Source organism: Ursus arctos, unplaced genomic scaffold (genome assembly GCF_023065955.2).
Source record: "Ursus arctos isolate Adak ecotype North America unplaced genomic scaffold, UrsArc2.0 scaffold_6, whole genome shotgun sequence".
NCBI lineage: Eukaryota > Metazoa > Chordata > Mammalia > Carnivora > Ursidae > Ursus > Ursus arctos.
This window is the reverse complement of record NW_026623078.1, coordinates 31,669,014-31,693,630: the sequence shown is the minus strand read 5'-3', so window position 1 is coordinate 31,693,630 and position 24,617 is coordinate 31,669,014. Positions and strand designations below refer to the sequence as shown.

Sequence of the window (24,617 nt, the reverse complement as noted above, 5' to 3'; positions counted from 1 at the left end):
GCTAATAATTGACAAGGGAGAAACAAAATATAATGATTAGCCTTCTACTATGTCGGTTATCTATTAGTGTCTTACTCATTAATGAGCATAACACAAAACCTAAAGAAAATTTCCTGCTTACACTGGATAAAAATAGGACTCCTTTAGTGGTCTAGGTGTATGTAGCTGTACCAACTCTCTAGACACAATTTTAACAAGTCTAAGTAGATGAATTCAAGGAAGTTCAGAAATTGGATAGAGACTAGACTACCTAATCCTCAAGGACGCTCTAATTTAGAAAGTCTCTGGCTATAATGACAATAATGACAAAAGCTCCTAAGATAACAGCTAGATTGTTATTTTCTGGTTTTATAAAAAGCAGAATATTCTGAATTCTTTGACCGCAAGCAAAGACAATCTTCAGTGTAACAGCATGTGCAAAAGAACTAAAAAAAATGTAGCCTTGCTCTTCTTATGAAAAGGTAGTTTACCTAATTATTCAAGGTAAAACAATTTAGAATTAGGTAGCAAAGACATTTGGGCTTTTAGGTATATTGTATTCAAATCTATAACGAGAACAGTATTATCGCAGTCTTCTAAATGCAAGAGAGTGTTTAATGGCATCTAAAGCGTAGTCTCTGTAGTCACATTATGTGGTTTAGAATCCTGGCTCTATCCCTTACTAGCTTTGTGACCTTAGGGAAACCTTCTCTGACTGCATTTCTTCACCTATGGAATAACAGTACCCACCCTTTAGGGTTATCATGAGGATTACATGCGAGTGTGTATTTACATGCAAAGCACTTGGAACAACGCATCTTATAGAGTACGTCCTCAACAAATATTAGCTATTGTTATATTGCATTCAATTTATTTCTATTTTGGGACGTAACATCTATCACAGAAACAGAATAAACAATCTGGTCATCATTTCAGATCATCAGCCAGAGAGAGGTTGAGGTAATAATCAGAGGGTTCCCAACTCTCTCAACAAGAAACCTAAATTAAAAGGTAAGTAAGGTGAGGGGATTGGAACAATTACTTAAGAAAAACAAAAGCTTTCCCTTTGTGTCTTATCCCCCCACTCAACTTGCCATCCTACTTTGCCTCTTCCAGCACTGCTACTTCACTATCAGAATTCTTCGACACAGTCACCAAATTATTTTTTTTTAACTTGGGATTTTGCATCACACTGTAAGCAATGATAGCAGAGGAAATAAACGAGTTCCTTGAAGTATATAAAACAATATAATTACAAGTATGAAGTAGACATTGAGGGAGTGTGAAACAACAGACTCCATTAACGTAGTCAAGTAAATCTCTAATTCTTTGTCCTGATATGATTTAAACATATTTCTATATTTCATTTATTGAGCAACATCTCTCTTTTATCTTTAAATCTTTCTCCCCCAGTTTTATTGAGAAATCATTGACATACAGCACTGTGTAAGTTTAAGGTATACAGCACGATGGTTCAATGTACATATATCGTGAAATGATTACCACAATAGGTTCAGCTAATATCCATCTTCTCAATGATACAACAAAAACAGAAGGAAAAAAAGATCCCCTTGTGATGAAAATCCTTAGGATTTACTCTCTTAACAACTTCCCCACATATTACCCAGCAGTGTTAGCTCTAGGCACCATGTCGTATGCTGTATCCCTAGTACTTATTTAACTTCTAACTGGAAGTTTGTACCTTTTGACCACATTCTCCAATTCTTCTTTTTAAATCTTAATGCACCCTAAACGTCTCAATGCCCTCTAAACTTCATTGCAATCAAGTCAAGGAAAGATAGGGCCTTGAGTGAGGACACAATCAATTAAATCCAATTTGTGAAGTGAGAGTACCATTTGACAGCATCTATGAATGCCTGGTACTTACAGAATAGATCCTGTGTAAGGATGAAGCATGCATAATTTCTTCTTAAATTAAAAAAAAAAAAAACTTACCCAAAAGCAAAATATCTTTATACACCATGGATCTCTTCGTAGCTCCAAGCAGTAAATGTTCCCCTGCGTGAGCTCTCAACAGTGCCACCTTAATGAAAAATTTCAAGTTTAACAATTAATTATAAAATATAATGATTAAAAGATGGTATAATATGTGTCTGATTAACTCACTGTTCTTTAAGCCTGGGACCTTTTTTTTTTTGTTTTAATAAACTATAATATTCATAGATACTCACCATCATTAGGCCTTCTATTTTTCTACTTTAGCATGTCAATAGTTTTACTTTTCAAAATTTCTAAAACTTCCAAGTCAATAGAATGTAAACAAACCAACGACAACAACAAAAAAAGCAGAACAAAAAAGCAGAAAGAGAAGTGTTTTGGAATGAAATAGAATCAAACAAACCAGAGTTCAAATCCTGACTTGGCCACATACTATCTGTTTAACCTTAGATAAGCTAACCAGTATGTTTGGGACTCATTTGTTTTCATCTACCAAATGGAGGCAGTGATAAAAATCTCAAAGCGTAGTCATGAGGACTACATAAGAAAATATATGTAAAACACACTCCGTTACATGTAATAAACTGAAGCAAAAGCAAGCACTCGTGACATACTGAGAAGGGGATGGATGATCTGCTTGCTGACACTTTCTAGATTGAGCCTCTAGCTCTTTGCACTAAGCTCTCAACTGAGAGCTTTATGCATATGCTCGATAGCCTACTTAACACTACCACCAGGAAGAAGAGGAAGCATTCCAAATACAACACATCAAAGTAATGTGTCTCCGACATCGTCATCATCTTAGTAAATGGCCCCATCATCCAAAATGCTTGTTGACGTCAGAAACAAGAGTCCACTTTGATTCCTTTCTAATTGGACAGCAAATCCGGTGCTGCTTCGCCGTTGCTACCACCCACCCCAGCCGGAGCCTTCGCCATTCTTCATCTTGCCCGCCACGATGCCCTTCACTGAGCTAACAGGTACTCCTGCTTCCTGTCTTGTTCCTCCATCCTAAATCCTTCTTGACAGGGCTTCCCAGAAAATACTTGTAAATAATAAGCACTTAATAGCACTCCTCTGCTGAAAACTCTTCTGGTTCCTTATTGTCTTTATAATAAAACCCAAACTCCTTAACCGTGGTCACACAGGTTGATAGCTCAATGCTTTGCCCCCCACCCACTTCTCTGGTTTCATCTTGCGACATATCTTGCTCACTTTTCTCCAGGCTCGTTATTCCTACTTGCCTCAGAACCTCTGAACATGATGTTCCTGTCCCCGGAATGCTTTGTCCCCAGATCTTGGTATGCCCGGCCCCTTGTCATTCAGGTCTCAGGAAAAATCTCTGATCTCCAACTTAATGTATGTCTTACCATTCCACCCCAGTCATTCTCCAACTCATTCCATTCTATTTTATAGAACTTATCCCCACCTAGAATTAACTTACTCATAATCTGTATATTTTTTATTGTCTGTCTCTCCCAAATAGAGTGCAAACTTTATGAGAATAGTGACGCAAACTGTATTTTTATTGCCAAATCCTCGCAGTTCCTAAAACTGAAATGTAGTCCTACTAAATATTTGTTTGATGAATTTTCTGAGTGAATTTCACTGATCTAGGATCAGTTTTAAACACTGTTAAGTGGAGATAATAACATTTATGCCAGAGCTCTTGAGAGGATTAAATAAAATAACATAATATATAATTCAACTAAAAGCTACTTCTCTCGTGTCTTAACCACGATGGACATTTGCCAATCCATGGCTATTAACGTTATGTTGTTAGTATTCAAGTGTCATTTAGTAAATAAAAACTCTTTTTGACAGGTTACTGAATTTTAATTTTCCAGTTTTTAAATCATTGCCTTCATACACAAGTCAGCAACTTTTAAAGAGGAGTGATAATAAAAATATAAAACTGATAAATAACATAACCTTACTTATATGGCTCGGGGTGAGACACGTATGTTTTAGCAATTTAGCATTATTCACTCTGAAACAACCTTCTGAGCCAAGCTATCTTTATGATATGTCAATAACCATGACTCAGACCAGGAAGGCAGTTGCAGAACATTTTAAGAATGATTTCAGATTTCATAGCACTTTTTTGTTGTTGTTCGCCATGTGAAATGCTGTCTTAGGAATATAACTGCTGACTTCCTATGATCACTTTTCATCCTGGTTGTGTAAATATTTTGCCCTTCTTGGATTTTTAAATATTCATGCACCTTTCCCTCTGATTGTTTCTTTGTTTTTGTGTATTAGTGGTAAAGAGCACCGGTCAGAGTGTAAGAATTTACACTGGGTATAATACATACCATGGTTTACTCAATGTGGGGAATTAAAAACTTTCAAATTACTTGCATCTACAAAATATTATTAACTACTTAGATGGAAGCATTCAAAATGAATCTGAAGCTAATAACCTAATTTTTATAGACTAGGAAATTAAAATTCTTAACTATTAATTAAAATGTCTTAAGGTATATTTGACAAAATATGAAGATGTATGTATGTAATAGGAAAAGATTACTGTATCTGATTCTATTTCTCTGTAGATTTCAAGAGTATGATTCTAGAGACATTTTTGCCAGACCTATTATTTTTATACAGTAAATGCCAGAATAAAACTGATGGCATGAAAGGCAAAATTTTATGTTAATTGCATAAAGTGCCTACAAAGACACCAGCAGCCTATGTAGTTTCTGTGTCGGAGTGGTCTGGTATTTCAGTGGAATTTTATATGGCACCTCCCATAAACACCAAGACACAATAGTATACCATTTGCCTCCCAGATATTTATTCTGCCAATACTTTTCCCACAATGGCAGTTCCTTGTTATCTGTTTTTCCTCTTCACTTAAGCTTTTTAAACTCCAAGAGGGAAGAACCGTATCTTCCTCAACTTCACCCAATAAATAAGTTGGCAGGACCCCTAAAATAGAAGTTGAACAGTTGTGCCTCTTGAGAGAACAAGGCGAACTGAACCTTTGTTAAATATGGTCAATGTATTATCAATATAATTTAAAAAACACAAAAACATAGCCAAGTCAAAAACACATTTCCAAAAGCATTCATAAAATCTTTTAACTCTACCTGGTCGTCCAGAGGTAGCTCACAGAAGGCGGGGATATATTTAGCCCATTCCACCAAGACTAAGAGCTGTTGTTTCATAGATTCACAGACATCACTGATACTTGCAATTTTCTTCACATTTATGTCAGTGCTTGCACCGGGGCTTGAGACTGAGATCTAGCATGAAGAAGATCACATTAATTTATCATTTAAAATAACACACAAGCAGTCTTTCCTCTCTTTCTCTGACTGGAATAAGTAAACAGCTTTGAAGTGGACACTCTCATTGTCACAGTATCTTGAGATGTACAAAACACTTTAAAATTGAGAAAAAACATACATAGGAGTACAAGCTAAACTGGAAACATTCACTGCACAGTTCCATGCTCTGGGAGCAGTACCTTGTTTTTACTGGCAAAACTGTAAAATAAGTTGCTCAACTTTCAGGATTTTCCTAATTCAAAATGACTACACAAAAAGATACGCCATAGTCACATGAAATACGCTCTGTGATTTTATTTTTATGAAGAAAATGCTTCCCGTGGATACACTTTACCAAACTGGGGGGAAAAGACTTAGAAGAGAAGCCAGAACTAGTGATGTTGCTGCATGAAATGGAAGCCCATCAAAATAAAACTAAGAAACCAACTTTTGAGTCAGCAACATTGAAAAGCTTAACCTGTAATGAAAAAATTTTCAAATTATATATAATTTTGAACTACATAAAATATAAGTGGTTTTAAAATGCTTTTCTGCTAAAAACTGCTTTCTGAAAGTTCTTATAAACAATTTTTGAACATGCGTGTGTGTGCACCTGTCTTTCTACGTGTATGTTTATTTCTTCACAGCTTCCCTTAAAGCCATTCTGTAAATGCTGGATAGGATCATCAAGTAATCTTCAAGGACTAATGATAATGGTGATGTTAGCCTCGTCATATCACCCTCGTGCTATCAAAAATGAAAGCAGTTGCACTGACTCATTATAGAACCTGATAAATAGTTATTTCATAATTTTTTATAACAGAAAAATATCACTAACTTTTCTAGGGGCAATGCTAAAATAAACTGTCTTCAAAAGTTTCCTCATCTGCTTCTTTTTTTTTTTTTTTTTTTTTTAACATTGACCAGTTTATTATAAAGAATGCAATTCAGGAAAAGCCAAATGGAAGAGATACATAGAATAAGGTAGGTAGGTAGGTGGAGTGGTGGAGAGCTTCCGGGCCCTCTCTGGGGAAAATCACTTTTCCAGAATATTAATGTGTTCACTAAACTGTTGTTCAAGATTTTTTTTTTTTTTAAGATTTTATTTATTTATTTGACAGAGATAGAGACAGCCAGCGAGAAAGGGAACACAAGCAGGGTGAGTGGGAGAGGAAGAAGCAGGCTCATAGCGGAGAAGCCTGTCAAGAGTTTTTATAACCTGGTTTTCAGCCCCCTCCCCTCACAGATAGCCAGTGAGTAGGGATGAAATTTCCAATCCTTGAATCACAATTTGGTTTTTCTGGTGACTAGCCACATTCTGATGCCATTTGTGGGACCCGCCCTAAGTCACCTCATTAGCATAAACTCTGGAGAGGTCTGTTGGAGATTTTATGACTAACAAAAAGCTCTCTTATCACTCAGGAAATTGCAAGGATTTTAGGCCCCCCCTTTTTTTTTTAAAGTAGGCTCCACGCCCAGTGTGGAGCCCAACATGGGCCATGAGTTCACAACCCTGAGATCAAGACCTGAGCTGAGATCAAGAGCCAGATGTTCAACCAACTGAGCCACCCAGGCGCCCTTTTTCATTTGATTCTTAAATGATTTATTTTTATGTATATAACTAATGACAGACTTTTTAAACTTTGGAACTGATATTCTCATTCTAGAAATTTAAAATAATAAACTCCTTCTCCATTGGTTTCTGGATTCTGGATCTTCCCCTTAAATACTTGTTTCCAAAGCAGATGCCAAGGTGAATTCTTGAGTTCAGAAACCATTTTCATGGAAGGAAGCTCTGATGATAGGTCTCAGCCACGCTCCCCAAGAGTCACAGTAACTGACTTTACAGATTTCATCAGTAGAGCAAGCTACTGCCCCAGAGGACTGTGCTGTGCACTCAGTATTTTAAATCAACCTTTGGACAAACTTTTATTTCACAACATTAGACTGACATATATCATATTTCTCTGTTTAAAAACAGGAAGTTGTCCAGGAAAAGTCCAAATTAAAGTTAATAGTCCACCTAATATTTTCGAAGTAAAACTGTGATTTATTTTAGAAATGAGCCCATTTAAGTGAACTTAATGAGTTCACAACTTAATGAATTCCATTATTTTCGAATTACGCCTAAATAGACATTTGATTCTGCTGCACAGGACTGGCTGCTGGAGGGGGGCAGGTACCTGGCGAGACCGAACTTCGGCTTGTGCCAATGTGTTAATGGAGGGGATGTTGCTGCCGTCAAATGTGCTTCTTCTGGTGCTGATTCTGTCGCGTTCGTTCTGCACAGCTAGGGGAGAAAAGCACAGTATTCACCGGTCAGTTCTCTTCAATACGTGTCAGGAAATACAGCGTAGAGGTTTTTTGTTTTGTTTTGGTTTTTTTTTTAAGATTTTATTTATTTATTTGACAGAGACAGAGACAGCCAGCGAGAGAGGGAACACAAGCAGGGGGAGTGGGAGAGGAAGAAGCAGGCTCCCAGCAGAGGAGCCTGATGTGGGGCTCGATCCCAGCACGCCGGGATCACGCCCTGAGCCGAAGGCAGACGCTTAACCGCTGTGCCACCCAGGTGCCCCCGCAGTGTAAAGTTTAAAAGTAATAGTATAAAAAGTAAGAAGTGGTTGAGGGGCAGAGGGGGAAGTATGGGATGACTGAGGATATTTTTCATTCTGCACCACTTTTAAAAAGGAGAAGGCCAGGCCTGTCATTAGAGCTCATAAAAGACTGCCTTTTGAAACTTCACGATTGCAGGCGTGTCGGAAAGTGTTGTGTCAGTCAGTTCGACTATGCAGTATCTGTAATACGATGGCTTTCCATTCCCTCAAAGTTAATAAAACTGAAAGATAAGTAGAGGGAGAGTATCGCCTGTGAGACTGACCAAGTCAAAGAGTATATGCACCATCAGAAGATATGAATCATAGACTTTGAAACTTCCATTTTTTTTTTCTAAAACACCAGCAGAAATGGAAAGTGCATTTATTTAGTTAAGGTGATTTTAAGCTTGCAAGCTCACAATCTCTTATGAAACAATGTCCTCGGGACAGTTAACAAACATTAATAAAGCGAAAGTTGCAGGAAGGGGTGTCTCCTGAGGAGACTGAGGTTTGAACATCAGCATTTTGGAAAGGTGAAGACATCTTAAATATCATATAAAAAGCTTCTAGGAGAGAGCTAGATCTACTTGTTTCAGAAAGGAAAGGGAAAGTAATGTGTGTTCTTAAATTCCTTATTGAAAACTACATTTTATTTTATTTATTTATTTTTTAAAGATTTTATTTATTTATTTGACAGAGAGAGACAGAGCACAAGTAGGGGGAACAGCAAGCAGACGGAGAGGGAGAAGCAGGCTCCCCACTGAGCAGGGGCCCGATGTGGGGCTCCATCCCAGGACCCTGAGATAATGACCTGAGCCAAAGGCAGACGCTTAACTGACTGATGCACCCAGGCTTCCCGAAAACTACATCTGAAATACAAGGAAAAGTTAGAGAGGGAGTATTACCTTGTGTATTTGTCATATAAAGAATAATATAAGTCAAATATCAAAGTTGGATTTATTTATTTACTTATTTTCTAAAGATTTATTTCTTTATTTTGAGAGAGGGAGTGAAGGAGTGTAGAAGTGGGAAGGACAGAGGGAGAAAGAGACAGAATCTCAAGCAGAGTCCATGCTTAGCATGGGGTCTGACGTGGGGCTCAATCCCAGGACCATGAGCCAAAACCAAGTGTCCGATCCTAAACAGACTGAGCCATCCAGGTGCCCCTCAACGTTAGATTTTAAAACTTAGGAGATAAGTGTATCTTCTGTTAACCAGAAAGAATGAACAAGGCCTGTAGCCCCTAAATTATTTAGACCAGCGCTCTACTCTGTTCTGTTGGAGAGAGAAGACATAAAATTATTACAATTTTTTATGCAATTATTCTTTTATTAAAGACATGCACCGATTTCTATGCCAAAATCTACTATCTACCCCAAACTTACTATTAACTATCAACTCATTAGTTTGGAAGAGAAAATACTGGACCTTTGCCTTTAAGAGTGAGCAGTGTTTAAGCTGGGAATGAATCGTTAATATTTTATCTTAAAATCATATTTACTGGTAGCTTACTCTTTTTTTCCCCACAGAAACTATCATTGATTTTTAGCCTAAACTGACTCATATGGAAATGCTATGTGGAGATAAAAAATTAAAATGTAAACTATGCTTTTCTGAATTTCATTTACATGATCAATCCTTAGAAACACACCAAAAGTTATTGTGATCATCTGTAATCTTCTTACTGCTATCATTTTTGACAGAAAATCATGTTTATATAGGTTTCTATCCAACTAGCCTTGATATTATGTTATTACTGTAAATAAGAGAAATATATCTCCTTCGAAACCCAAAAGTTATTTCCTAATCTATTTAGAAAAAACTAATGCATTATTCTATGAATGGTAGGAGACATAATTTAACTATTTTTAAAAGTAATTTTCTTTCAAAGCCTATGAACACTTAAAGGAAATAGAGGATTGTGACTTTTACACTTTTGTAGGAGTGGTGCTGGGGTTCAAATAGAAATAGATGAAATTGATTGCAAAGTATGTAATTAATCCCATAAACTATTAAATATGCCATTAGAAATAAGTCAGTTTGTAATGACAAAGTGCTTCTCCTTTAATTTTATAAACTTTATTTTGCCTTCTTTTGGAGACTAGCAATTTGAATGAAACCAATGGAATTTTGGTCTCTTTAAAATATTGTGACAAAGAAAAAACTAGCTATGTTCAAGATAAGTTTGATATATTTTACATTTCTGTAGTATATTATCTTGATTTAATTTTTTTATGGTCTGTGAAATAGTTCTCAAAAATTCTTTGTATATAATAGGCGTAAGCATATGACCTGATAAGCATAAAATACTGCAGTGGCTATCCCCTGACAAATGTTTACATGTGTTCAACAGATTTGTTTCCAGATTAACCAAGTTAGAATGTAGAATAATATAATCAGATTATTTACTATGTTTGAAATGAAATTAATGCACACTAAAATAGAGTATCTAGTCCATTGTCTCTATTCCTCAATGGAGTATAAGCTCCCTGAGAGGAAGGGCTCTTTTTTTCTGTTATGTTCACCACTGAAGCCTTAGCATCTGGCACAGTTTTTAGAAAGAAGTGCTCAATAAACACTTGTTAAATAAATGAATCAATGAGTAAAAAGTTAATGTTCAATCAATGTTTATGAGATGAACAAAGATATTCAATTATTATTGACAATAAATATGCGTTTAAAAATAGCATTTATAATTTCAACCTTTTAACAGATTTTGCCATTTGTCTTTTGAACAGGATATCAGGTATCCTGATATTATTTAGATAATAATTTTGTTTCCAGGTATAATAGAGTAGTAGAGGTAATAGCGTCTGGAATCAGACAATCATCAAAGACTGGGTGTCAGTGTCCTTGGGTAAATTCTTAAACTCAGGGAATTAACAAATTCTTCATCGAGGAAAATCAGAATTCATGTGAAATGGTTATTGTGATTAAATGAGGATGTATGTATATAACAATATCCATCAATAATTATTATTATTATACTATATATTATTACCTTCTTTTTTCATTCCTGCTCTAAAACACTTTCTTAATCGACAATATCTACATTGATTCCTTTTGTCCTTGTCAACAACACATTGCCGACTGAACCTATAATATCAAAGAAACATACATTAGTTTGCAGAAAACTGTTTCTCAAAAACAGAAAACAAAAAAAACATGCACAAATAAACAGATAAAAAGACCTTGCATAAATATGGTCAAAATTGCCCAACAGGAAGAATGTGTAAGAACAATTACTTGCAGCTTTTCCCGTCTAATGGTCAGCATGTACGTGGAAATACAAGCCTTACTTCTCATGCATTCTTTATAATAAAATAAAACTGAATGATATCTGACTTTACACCAGTATAAATAGCATAGATTATCACTTCTATCCGGAGTTATGAAAGCCAAACCTAGTTTAAAAATCTTTGGCATGTGAATTCTAATTGCTTATTGTTAAATGAGTTCAACATAATGGAGAATATATCAGAACTTCATTTCCCTGCACTTTCATACTTTTCTCTTTTTAAATATTCTTCTATTAATTTTAAATGAGCCTCACATGAAGTTGAAATTTACTCTAACTGCCAAACCACATGTCCAGAGGTGGGTGAAAACAGCATCTAGAGTATGGTCTCTGCATGACTACGCACTACCTCGCAGCCCCTAAAATGGCTATAATCAGAAAAAAAAAGAAAAAAAAAACAGCCAATAACAAGTGTCAATGAGGATGTGGAAAAATTGGAACCTCATACATTGCTTTTGTAATATAAAATGATGCAGCTGCTTGGGAAGAAAGTTTGGCAGTTTTTAAAGAGAAGTTGGACATTAGAGTTACCATATGACCCAGCAATTCCAATCCTAAGTATATACACAAAAGAAAGGAAAACATATGTTCACAGAGAAATGTGTACACAAATGTCCAAACCACCATTATTCATAACAGCCAAGACGTAGGGACAACCCAAATGCCTGTCAGCTGACAAACAGAGAAATATAACATGGTACACTTACACAATGCATATTATTGTTTGGCAATAAACGGGAATGGAGAACTGAGACATGCTACAACGTGGATGAACCTTGAAAACATCATTCTAAATGAAACAAGTCAGACACAAAGGCCACATATCGTATACAGGCATACCTGAGAGATACTGCTGTTTTGGTTTCAGACCACCCTAATAACGCTAGTATCATAATTAAGTGAGTCAAATGAAATTTCTTGGTTTCCTAGTGTATATTAAAGTTATGTTTACACTATACCGTAATCTGTAAAGTGTGCAACAGCATTGTCTAAAATAGCAATGTAATACCTTAATTAAAAATACTTTATTGCTAAAAACTGCCAACCATTATCTGAACTTTCAGTGAGTGGTAATCACTGATCACAGATCACCACAACAAATATAATAGTAATGAAAAAGTTTGAATTATTGCAAGAATTACCCAAATGTGACTCACAGACACAAAGTGAGCAAATACTGTTGGGAAAATGGTGCCAACAGACTCTCGCTCAATGCAGGGTTGCCACAAACCTTCAATTTGTAAAAAAAAAAAAAAAAAAAAAAAAAAAAAACGACGTCTGCGAAGCACAATAAAGTGAGGTGTGTCTGTAATTTAATTTATATCAGATGTCCTGAAGAGGCAAATCTATAGAAACAGAAAGTGCATTAGTCATTGCCTGTCACGGGAGGGGAGGGAGTTAGGGGGAATGAGGAGTGACAGCTTAAGAGTAGGAGGTCTCTTTAGAGGGTGACGAAAATGTTCTAAGTTGGTTGTAGTGATGGTTGCACAACTCTGTGAACATACTCAAAACCTGAATTGTACACTTAAAAAAAAAAAAAGAGTACAGTCTCTGGAATTAGATGTGAGGTTGATTCCCAGGTCCACCATTCACTCCTGATGGAACGTGGGGATTTTATTTAACATTCCCAAATTAATGTACGGTTGTCAAGTCGGAAGGACTTGCAGTAAAAAGTTGTGTGAATGTACTTCCAAGGCTTTGGGGCAAATATCAATCATATAATAAAATAATACCATTTCTTTAACATTGTATCATAAAATTACCCACATCCACATGTATTGGTCTATCACTGATTATTTGTGGCTGATAATTAATGATGGGCATAAAAGAACCCATCTGGTGATCTATAAAAGAAGATATTTCTTCTAAAAATCATGGGTAGCCACTTCGAACTGACTGAATATCAAGTCTACTATAAAAGAAATGAGCTGGAAGACAGTTATTTTTAGGATGAGGAAAAAAGAATTGTTCACTTGTGAATTCATGGCTTAGGAGACTTCAGGATAGGGAATCCGATTACCAATAAGTACAAAAGGAAAACACACCCAATTAACATTAATGCAAAAATTGAATGAACGTATTAAGCATCTTCTGTGTACAAGATCCTGGTGTAGGGATTAAACAGAGGAATAGGACCTGTCTCCTCCATTCAGGGACACGACGAGTACACATACGACTTCACAAATAGCCATAATAAAGAAAACATGATGTGGGAAGTATCGAAACAGCAATTTAAAGTCTTTGGCAGGGGAAGTCCAACTTCCGTGTGATGGAATAGCTAGAGTAGAAATGAAATTTGTACATCTGAGGAAATGGATAAATTTGAGACCAGCAAAATCTGAGCTTAAAAAACCTTTACGTTCCTACACCCTCATCATTATAATAACTATTTTCCAAATGGAAAATCATAGCATTTGCTTAATACCAAAATATGTAAAGAAGGCTAAGTTGGCAGCAATATTCATGACGGCAAGGTTTAAGGGGTTAAACTGTACATGTGGTGGGAATATTTTTTAAATTCCAAAAGTTGCTATGGGAACACTCCTTTCTCACTTTTCCCATACAGGAAGGGAGGAAATCTTGGAAGCCCACTGTGCTGATATTTTCTGATTCTTAAAACTCTGTTGGATATAGTTGTTTGGATCACACCATTTTTCATGTATGTATTTCATCTTTAACAGAACACGTGACTCAAAGCATATTGTTTACACGCTATTTTGTGTTTATTTTCGCTGTTAATTTTGTAAAAGCACTGAATATGTAATGTAATCATAGAGAAAATGCTCTTAATGAGGGAAATCTATCTGGTTTATTGTTTATATCTCGAGCTTTGATGTACATAAAAGCAAGACCCATCTAAATATATTTTCTTGTTTGTTTATCAAGAAGGTTTTAAAGTAGATGATTGACATTTTTTTTAACCAACTTTAAGCCCTCCTGGAAAAATTACTAGAGAACACTCGTTAGATATTTGTAGAGTTATATATTAACTTTTTCCAGATCCCTAGAAATCAAATAGCATCATATTGTGAGGGAGAGAACGTCTTCCCAAACGTCCAGCTTGTTCTTAAAATAACACAGCAATTCTATACATGCTTTTCATCAACACAGCAAGCATTGATATTTTTCTGTTGGCATCAGTCATTTTTTTAATAGTCCATATTTCACATAGGTGTAATCTGCCTTTCAGAACTGTCTTCTGAACACTCAAGGTGGAATATCTAACCCTAACTTGTACTATGATGTTGACTAGATATTTTTTTGAAAGCCTACTACAAACATGTGACATATACAATATCATTAAATACATTTTAGACAAAACATTAAATTCAATGGCAAAATTGTGGCATGAGAAATACATCTAAAATTTTAAGACTGAAAATTTAATTTCAATCACTGACTTTGACAAGCTCCCCAAATCATCCACACTTTTACAGTTTTGTGTAAAAGACTCAGGAGGTAGAGATGTTGAAAAGAAAATCAATCCACAGAAAAATACACAGATTGTGAAACCATTTAAATATAGATTTAAATATGTCCATTGGTACGTGACCATGTGGTAAATCAACAAAGGAACATAAAGAAAAAACAAACACCAAATTTCAGACAGTGGTTACCTCTGGGAGAGAGGAGAGAAACAGAAAGTGACAGAGGAGGCGTGTTCGCTAGAGGCTTCGACTATATTGGTCTAGGTTGGGTAATAAGTATGTGGATTTTTTAAATATATTTTATAAGTCTAAAATGTTTCATAAAAAAGAACCACCTGTGGGAATGCCTCTTGCACACACACCCACATATCCTTACTTTTAACACAGCTTACAGATTTTGTTTGTGGAGTCACAGAATTATGAAAGGTCTGCGTTTTTTTCTCAAGATTTTATTTATTTATTTGAGAGAGAGAGAGCGAGAGAGAGGAAGAGAGCAAGTGAGGGGAGGAGCACAGGGAGAGGGACAAGCAGACTCCACGCTGAGGGGGGAGCCCGACTCAGGCCGCGATCTCAGGACCCCGAGATCATGACCTGAGCCAAAATTAAGAATCGGATGCTTAACTGACCAAGCCACCCAGGTGCCCCAAAAGCTCTGATTTTATTCCCTTACTTCTTGCACACCATTTTGAAGTGCCTCGAAAGATAACTTTCTCAAAAGGAGCAGCTCAAGTACCTGCAGGAATAAACGTGACTCTTGCGTATGCTGCGTCTGAAGAAGCCCTTGCACCCATCACAGCTTGAAGCTCCGTAATGTTTTCCCGTCGCTCTGTCCCCACATATGGCACATAGACAGTTGACACCATTGTCTGCGGTATTCATACTTGTTGTCTCTGGAGCAGAGCTATCTGTTAAAGAAAAAGCAGAGTAGCCTTCAAGTTAATACTAAGTATTTCTTATTTGTATTACCCTACTATTTATTCACAGGCTCAAAACAGTCCCTTCCTTGACCTGTCGGAGCACACCAGTGCTCCCCTTTTAACCACTGGCCACTTCTGCAAGTCTCCATTCCAGCCTTCCCTCTCATATTTCTGAAGATTAAACGTCAGGACACCATAGGTCTCAGTCCCCCCAAAATACACTCTTTCCCAAGGAAAGCTCATCTGGTCCCATGATGTTAAATATCATGTGTATGTGAGAAAATCCCCAGATTTTATCTCTAGCCCTGACATCTTCCATGGGTATCAGTCTGAAATGCCCAAATACCTATTTAACAACTTCGCTTTAAAGTTTAATAGGAATTGCAAATCCTCAAACTCATTCTTCCTTCAGTCTTCCTTATGTCAGTCAGTCAATGGTACCATCCAGTACCTAGGATCAATAACCTGGTGGTCTTCATTGTTCATATCCAATCTAACAGTAAGTCCATATTTGAAATACATATCGAATCCACAACTTTTCACCCTTTTACCATAGCCACCCTTATCCAATCAACTATAATCTTTCCCCTAGATTACTGCAATAGCCTCTTATCTCATTTTTCTGTTTCCACCCTTGCTCCCCTACTGTTTATTACCCCAAAGTGCTCTTGGAATAAGAAATTCACATCATATTAGCCTTCTGTCCCTAACCCTCAAAAACAGAATAAAGCCTACGCATCTTAGGCTAGCTGAAAGCCTTGTGTGATAAAGCCCCCCCCCACCTCTCTGACCCCATTACTCGGTATGACTTTCCACCCTGTTCATTGTTCAACAATGTTGCCATTTTAACCCCCTTGGAGTCTGCTCCCCTCTCAGAATCTTTACACTTGCTGTTCCTTCTGCCTCCAAGGAAAGTTCTTCCTCAAGGATGTCTTTGAGCTGGCTATCTGATTTCTGCTCCAATCTCTCACTTTCTGTGAAAAATTCTCTGAACACACATCTAAAAGTCACCCCTCATCTGCCCTTCAAGCAGAATCTAGAACCCTGATTATTTTTTAAATAATTACTTCATTTTAAAAAATTGTATTATGTACTAGTCTGTTCATTTACCACCCCCTTTCCCTACAGAATATAAACTTCATGATGTTAGAGAACTTAGATCTGTTGTACGCACCCCTGTCTTCCAGCTCTCAGAACTGTGCCTGAAATAAAGTACGCATCTAATCCATAGATTCCTCTTTTGAAGGAAGAGGTTTAAAAAACTCCACATAAATATATTTAAATATTCCTTAAAGGAATTAATATTATTGATTACATCTTTAAAAAAGTCTGTACGGACTCAAAAGACATTGAATATATAAGGTAATATATTAAAAATCATCATAAAATTGCACGATAATATAAACACAATAACAATTCATCATATCTTGAATATAACAAAAGATAAAATTAAAGGCTGTCATGTACCAATTATATTCCATGAAAACACACATATTCTACTTACTAACACTTCTGAATAGACAGACATTACCATATATAATTTCGTCAGGTTAAGAAAAACCTTAACGAGAATATGTTTAAGGGTTAATCACGTGATGCTATACAGTCTGAAGTTAGGAATTTTTCTTTTTGGTAACGTAAACAAAATAGATATTAGAAATATGACAGTTAGAAGGGTTAGGATGGATTGTATTCTAGATTTATGGAAAGAGCAAAAAAATTCAACGCTTGCTTCCAGTTTAATGCCATACGTACATATTGTTAACAACATTATCACAAAACAAGTTAGACAACACAAAAGCCAGTTGTGTTAAATATTTATGCTAAATCTGTCCTTATTTAGTAATATACAGTCTTTTAAAAAATCATGATTTTCTGGAGACAAATATACTCTTAAATATTTCTAATCAAATCTAAGGAATAAAAATACTGACTTCCTAAGATTTGCACTACTGGATTTTTTCAATTCTTTTTGTGCTAAAATTTCAGAATTCATCTTCTGGGGATTAAAAAAAAATCTTCCCACTAATAAGCTATCGTTTATTATAAATATAATGAGAACAGCAGTTGTAAAACTGAGGAGCATAGAAGAACATTACCATCCTGAGTACAAGATACATTCTCAGTCCTGAACTACACACACACACACACACACACACACACACACACGCACGCACACACGCACACACATGTTTTTCAAAGTATACATAATTACTAGATTTGAGGTGTTCTAACAATTGTAAGTAATCTTGGACACGATTTTTACTTGGAAAAAACCTAAATACAAAGTCAACATAAACTGTATTATAGAAAGACATGAACTCTAAACAATTCATGCCTTATTTAAAGTTAAAAAGTTACAGTAGATAAATACCAAGAGCTTTGTGAGGCTAAACATTAGCTTGTCAAGTAGTACGGTTATAATATGAGCCTTTCTTTCCTTTCATATTGTGTTCAGTGCAAAAACTTACAGCAATTTTAAATGCAGTTTCTCATCAGCAGCCTTTGAGGACTGAAATGACAGGAGGAGGCACCAGTAAAAGCCTCCAGCGTTCTGTATGTCCTTTTAAATACCACATAGAAAACGTACTTCACAGCCAGTCTGCCAATATCACTTACAACTCCGAGTTACAGTAAATAAAGTAACTGCTGAAACTGTTCTTTTTACCTTGACTGGACCATGACAGAATTCTGAGGTTACTTTATTATGGATAACTAGACTTTTAGAAAGTCTCACCATAAATGAGCCATTAGATTATTAAATTTTGTGAGGAAATTCAAAAGCTCAGATACATGGTCTCAAAAAGCAAGCCCTGAGTTCTTCAGCCAGAAGACACAGTTACCACCTGGGAAGCTCAGTTCTACCCCTCCCATTATACTTGCTTTCCTTTATGTCTCCAAGCAGATGAGAACTCACCATTTGAATTATACAGAATCTGCATAGTTTCAAACTCCAAGGTTGTGTAAGTTGGGTCCAAAACTTCACTGTAATTTGCCATCTCCATGTCCAGTATCGGTTCCGATACCCTCATCATTGATTTAGAAACACACATACAAGTGCCACCACAGGCCAGCGTGTGTGATGGCTGCTGGGCTTTCAATCTGTGAGTGATAATCCAAAGTTAACTGTTACTGTTAACAGTGACTTCTGTGGGAGGAGCTGTAAAACTGTAAACTCCTCCACAGGCCATATTCTGCTCATTTCTTTCTCTTTTATGGCATACGAAAGCAATTCCTTGTGATAATCTTGGAATGCTTCATGGAATCACCTTATCTGAAGTGCTTAGTGGACGAACATGATTTCCTAAATTGATTCCCAGTAGACAATAAATGATGTCATTAAGTAGTTAAAAATAGAAAAAAGAATCTCTTGGGTTTCAAGTATTTGTGACATGATTAATCCCATGTAAGGGGCTGAAATCACATACCACATGTTCCAAAAGACGGGATTTTACTGTTATAAATTTGATGTCGAGACTGTAAGGTGACACTTAACATAAGCACTTAACGATTTCAATTTTTCTTACTGTACAATAAAGCTAACTTTGTTTATGTTGGGATAAAATATTTGTAATTTGAAATGACAGGGATTTATGATGTATTCCAGTAGACATAACCCTAATATGGCTTAATGTAGTCTCCTTAACAATCTACTTACGAATCTGTGTCCCTTGAATGTTTGTAAACATCCCGAGGACAGAACCACTATAGCTGCTAGTACATTGTAGACATTCTATAAAAAGTGCTACAGGAGCAAGCTTTCATTTCTTGTGACTTCTGATGCTAGTACATTCTAGGTACTGAACAGAAATGAAATTATCCCTAACATGTGTGGATCTACCCAGCCTCCTCATCAACCTTCTAATACCGAGCACCCACGTAACACAGCACACCTTTTACACACACAACGTGACAAGGAACATTTAGAATTTGGGGAACATTTAGAAGATAGTATTCAAAGATTATATTTTACTTCTGAGAATATGTTTATTGATTTTATCTTCCAAGAAAGAATTCCAGTCACATTTACATTATAAAGTCAGAATCTCATGTCCTACATTAGTTAAAGACTATGGCGAAATAATATTTCTTATTCAGTATCTTAATACCGTAAACTTGGTGAATATTGTATCTTAGAAATTATTGTATTTTTCATCTGGGAAGTCTGGCCTCTTAAACTCAAAACCATGTGAAGAATTTGTGAAGAAAATAGTGGAGTCATTTTAGCAACCAGATTCACTAAATTGAACAGCGATCACTAGAATAGTTCACCTGCCTTCAAATTCTGTAGCTCTCCTAATTACGAGGATCATATCTGAGGGAAACATTTTAGGGACTGATTCTCTTTAGTGAAGGCTAAATGTACTTATTCAGCTTTTAGAGAAGCGGACAGGCAAGAGAATCCCGTAGTTTTCATTTGCATGAATTACTTCCCACTTGTGGTGAAGTAAACAGACATGTTTCCTGTGTGAACCAAAGGAGTGAATTGGGCATAGCTCACCATCTTTCTCGTCTACGTGGTAACTAAACAAGGCTGACGAAGAGCACCCATAAGAGTGTCCCAACAGAAGGAAAAGAAGAAAAGAAAAAGGTAGAGAGTCATTCATTTATAGGACTCAAAACACTAAGAGGAACGTGGATATAGCTCAGGAGAACAGTGTTGTCATAGTTTACTGTACTACTCCATCCCATGCCCCCCGTGGCATCATTGGATCAGGGCATTTTCCTTGAAGGGGGAAGGGGCTACAGTTCATCTCCGCACAGATCCTCAAGCTGTTATAGCAATTAATCAGAGCTGGCTTTCAAGATGAAACCTGTTTCCCATCCATATTATTGTAAATTAGTTTTTTCAATTTATAGAGTAAAACTTGAGAATTTCCAGAAGATACAGCAGATCCAAATGGCCGGCGTATCTCCTCAAGTGGGCAGTTTGTCTTCGTAATGATGTTCAGATGTGGAAACACCCACAGCATCCAGTCAGTCTCAGTCCAGTGAAGGGAAAACTCTCTTTAGGTTTTATGTTCTCGAAGAAATTACAAAGTACAGTAGAAGTCTTCTTAAGTGCTAGGATTGGTAATTTACTGAACTGGTTCAGAGAATAAAATAATTAAAACAGAATTGTGAAAATGGTGTATCCATTCTTAATAGTGTATTCGACTTAAATGTGTAAATTGCTGCTGTTCTGTTGCACAACCAAGACTTTGTTCGAGTAAGTACCCACTGCTTGTGATTCTTTATTAAATTGTTTGCTTGTATAAATCTCATACACTGCCTTTGATGTCTAGTTGTTTGTTTTTTAATGGAGGAAAAAAGTCAAAGCTATCAGTAAAATCTAAATGTAGAAGCCTATTAGAATTTTATACTTTTTCAAAATATTTTACATATTTTAATCAACTTGCTTTTACCCACTTCCAAAGTATTCCCCTAGGTTTTTATTGGGGGAAAAAATCTCTTTTAACACTCAGGTTTCAGTAAATTTAATGCAATGTTTAACTAAATCGTGATGAAATAACAAGAGCAAATGACATAACCATGCTACATAATAAATACAATTGACCTTTGATAACTATATATAGTTGGTCAGATGGTCAGGGGACATTGCAACATTGTTCACAATAACCAAGATGGAAACAGTATAAATGTCCATAAATGGACGGATAAAGAAAGTGTGCCAGACAATGAAATACTATTCACCCTTAAAAAGGAATAAACTATTGATACATACTACATCATGGATAAACCTTAAAAATATTATGCTAAATAAAATAAGGGAGTCACAGAAAAAGATATTACACGATTACACCAATATGAGAAATCTATCATCAAACTCATAGATTCAGAGAGAGGAATGGTGGTTGCCAGGGGCCAGGAGGAGGGAGAAATGGGGAGTTACTAATCAAAAAGTATAAAATTTCAGTTAAGCAAGATGAATAAACTATAAATAATCTGCTGTACAACACTGTAACTGTCAAGAATATTGTATTGTACACTTAAAAATTTATTAAAAGAGTAGGTTTCATGTTAAATGTTCTTACATTTAACTAAATAAAATTAATCAGATCTGTGAAGAAAATCTAAACTACACCATGGGGAAAATGATCAACCTTATCAGTAATCAGAAAAAAAATGTAAAATAAAACAATTAATGCCATTAAACAAAAAAAAAGGTGCCTACTACTTAAGGAAGCTAGCCTACCCTGAAAACTGGTATGTTCCATAAAAGGAACTTGAAAATCTGAGTTAACCCAGGGAGTTGGCTAAAGAGAGATTAGAGTCTTTCTTGTATTGATTTTAACATGAGATAACTTGTTAATTAATTATTTCCTTATGACCAATCCCTTTTCTCTACTTCTAAAATTAATTAGGCTAAATTCAGAATATTTTTATTTGCTTAAAAAAGAGTAGGGTAGCACAACAGGATGGATGGGAAAGAAAAGAAAAAAGAAGAAAAAGAAGAAAATATCACAGAGAAATAATTTTAGTCATGGTTACTCTTAGATTTTTAATTATGCATCATAATCTAAGCAAGTATCACATTCTTAGGAATTTTTTGTGTTTTCCATGCAATAGTGATTGTGGAATTATCATAATTTAGTAAATGTGATTTTTGGAAACATGTCCATGGCATAAATGAACAAAATAAAGTTATATAATTTAATTGTATAAACCTTAGATACGTGAAACACTTATGGTACTTGTTTGCAAATTTTCAAAATAAAATTCAGCTTTTTTCAGGAAAAAGACAGATGGACACCACACAGGGAGCCTTTCATTATTGCTTTACCAAGTAGTTCTTATGGGTAAAATTAATTAAGGTTACATTAGATTAAAAGCTTAAGTAGTTATTAAAAGAACTATATTAATTTTACACCTGGTGATATAGAAACAATTATCCTTAAATAAATGGGACTCACTAAACCCAACATCCAGCATAAATTTATGAATACTTTTAAGCTTACTTCTAAAGGTTTAATTGGGAAAAACATCAAAAATTCATGCTAATTCCTAAGACAGTAATTTATAGCAAGTAGCATACCTTTTTTAAAGTAGAAATATATTAACTTAATCTAGGTCCAAAAATGTAAGTATATATGATAAACTATGACCTACTGAAAATCTCTCTTAACAAGGTCCTTTGTAGCATATGTTCTGTAAGCTGAGCAAAATATTGCTGTTCTTTAGGGTGATACCATGGTTTGTAGGCAAAGATGTACCTTCTTAGCCCTGGTTCAGGGCAAATACCCCCGAGAGAAAAACACTATTAGTTGTAAATAAAAGGTCAATTTAAAAAAACACAACTAATATTCTTGAAAAATGTTTCTCTCAGAGCAATGGTTTTCTTTCTTTTTTTTTTTTTTTAAGATTTTATTTATTTATTTGACAGAGAGAGAGAGACAGCCAGCGAGAGAGGGAACACAAGCAGGGGGAGTGGGAGAGGGAGAAGCAGGCTCCCAGCAGGGGAGCCGGATGCGGGACTTGATGCAGGACTCGATCCCAGGACTCCAGGATCACACCCTGAGCCAAAGGCAGATGTCCAACGACTGGGCCACCCAGGCGCCCCAGAGCAATGGTTTTCTAAACCGACATGTGAAATATGATATTTAAATTTCTTTAGAGCAACATAACAAGATGAAAACTACATGGTGTTTGAAGAAGACAACAACTCAATTCACCATTGACTATCCAAGATAATAGCAAAAACATTTCTATCTTATCTGTAAGACTATTAACTCTGCTAAATTGTTCTATATTTCATATTTGATTTAATCATTCCCTTATAGCATGTTTTAAACTAGAAAACAGGCTAATAAAAATCAAGGTTATTTTCATAAAAGAATTTTCATGAAAATGATCTTGATTCTTATTAGCCTGTTTTCTAGTTTAAATTACATAAAATAATTTCCATGAAAATAATCTGGAACGTTAATATCATCAATATTAAAACATTTCATTTTAAAGTTAGAGTTAATAAACTTTGTTCTGTAATCTGATTTCTTTGAGGTTACTTTTCATTACCAAAAATACTATATCAATCCCAAAAGGACATTCGTGGTTTCTCTTATTTCCATATTCCACCTTTTCAAGTATGAAGATTACACAAATGTGATCCCTAAAGTTAGATGAAGAAGAACTATCTGCATCAGCTCAGTGTGGTTTTCAATGTAAGGAAACCATTAAGGGGAGAATCTTCCCAGTAAAATGACATATTAATCTAAAGCAAAGCCACCTTTCACTTTTCAAGAATCACTTCATTAAGAAAAATCATTTTTTTCCTTGCTGCCACTGTCTTGACCTAACCATCATTCCTCTTTTGAAATAGAAATTTTGTCTCTTCTACTTTAAGGAGGGAAAACAAGCATACTGAAAAATTAAAACAAACAAAAATAGACATTTTAATCTTCAAAGCAAGTTGCTATTACCGACATGCAAAGAAAGAAGTCTGGAACTGGCTGTAATGATGGGATTCTATTTTCAAAGAGCTTCATAAATCCTTTCTTAAAGTCCAGATTATATAGCATTTTTATATAAATCAAAACACTTTTCCTTGTCTTTTTTTTTCTGTCTTCTTAGATCTAGCTGGCGATCACGCAACGATCAGCAGAACCACATAACTTGCTTAATCAAAATCATGCCGACATTAAAAATGTCCATTATTAATATTTTTGAAACACACTTCTATCCTAAAATTGATGAAGAATTTTAAAATTTAAACTGCACTTCTATAGACTTTGTTTACATATTTTTATAATTCTCTGTAAAATAATTATCCACAGCTCACTGTTCAATTGATGCTGCTTTTTAATTCGTGACTACAGCCCAAGGAAACAACCGTAAATCCTTATTTTAGATTCATCATTTATCTGACCAACGCAAATAACTCCCATCACTACTAAAAAATGACATTTTATAATAAAATCTAAGCACACGGCACAGAGATACACAGCACCTTACAAAATAGCTGAATTAGTTTAAAAAATATGTTACTATTCTTTATAATATTCATGATTTACCTCAACGATTTATGTATTTCCCCTTTTCTCATTAAAATATCAGATTATTATTTTAAAGCAGTTATGTAAGTAAATGTAAAACCCAAAACTAAAGAAGAGTGGAGACTGTATTAGCATGAAATCAGTTACTGTGAGGATGGACCCAGGGGGACTGCACAG

At 35.5% G+C, this 24,617-nt stretch overlaps 1 protein-coding gene across 4 annotated transcripts in view; it reads right to left on the bottom strand.

Annotated features, from left to right (window-relative positions):
* Positions 1 to 24,617, bottom strand: part of HNF4G (hepatocyte nuclear factor 4 gamma) — a 121,659-nt gene that overhangs the window by 7,365 nt on the left and 89,677 nt on the right. For 3 of the 4 annotated variants that reach the window (XM_057307921.1, XM_057307922.1, XM_044382740.3), the window contains 5 exons: positions 15,264 to 15,435; positions 10,806 to 10,900; positions 7,394 to 7,500; positions 5,031 to 5,186; positions 1,936 to 2,023 (listed from right to left, as the gene is read on the bottom strand). In XM_057307921.1, the coding sequence (XP_057163904.1) occupies positions 1,936 to 2,023; positions 5,031 to 5,186; positions 7,394 to 7,500; positions 10,806 to 10,900; positions 15,264 to 15,409 (592 nt within the window). In that variant the 5' untranslated portion in view covers positions 15,410 to 15,435. Of the gene's footprint in view, positions 1 to 1,935; positions 2,024 to 5,030; positions 5,187 to 7,393; positions 7,501 to 10,805; positions 10,901 to 15,263; positions 15,436 to 18,364; positions 21,731 to 24,617 lie in introns of those variants that run through there. The other variant, XM_026495860.4, reaches the window with a different exon arrangement.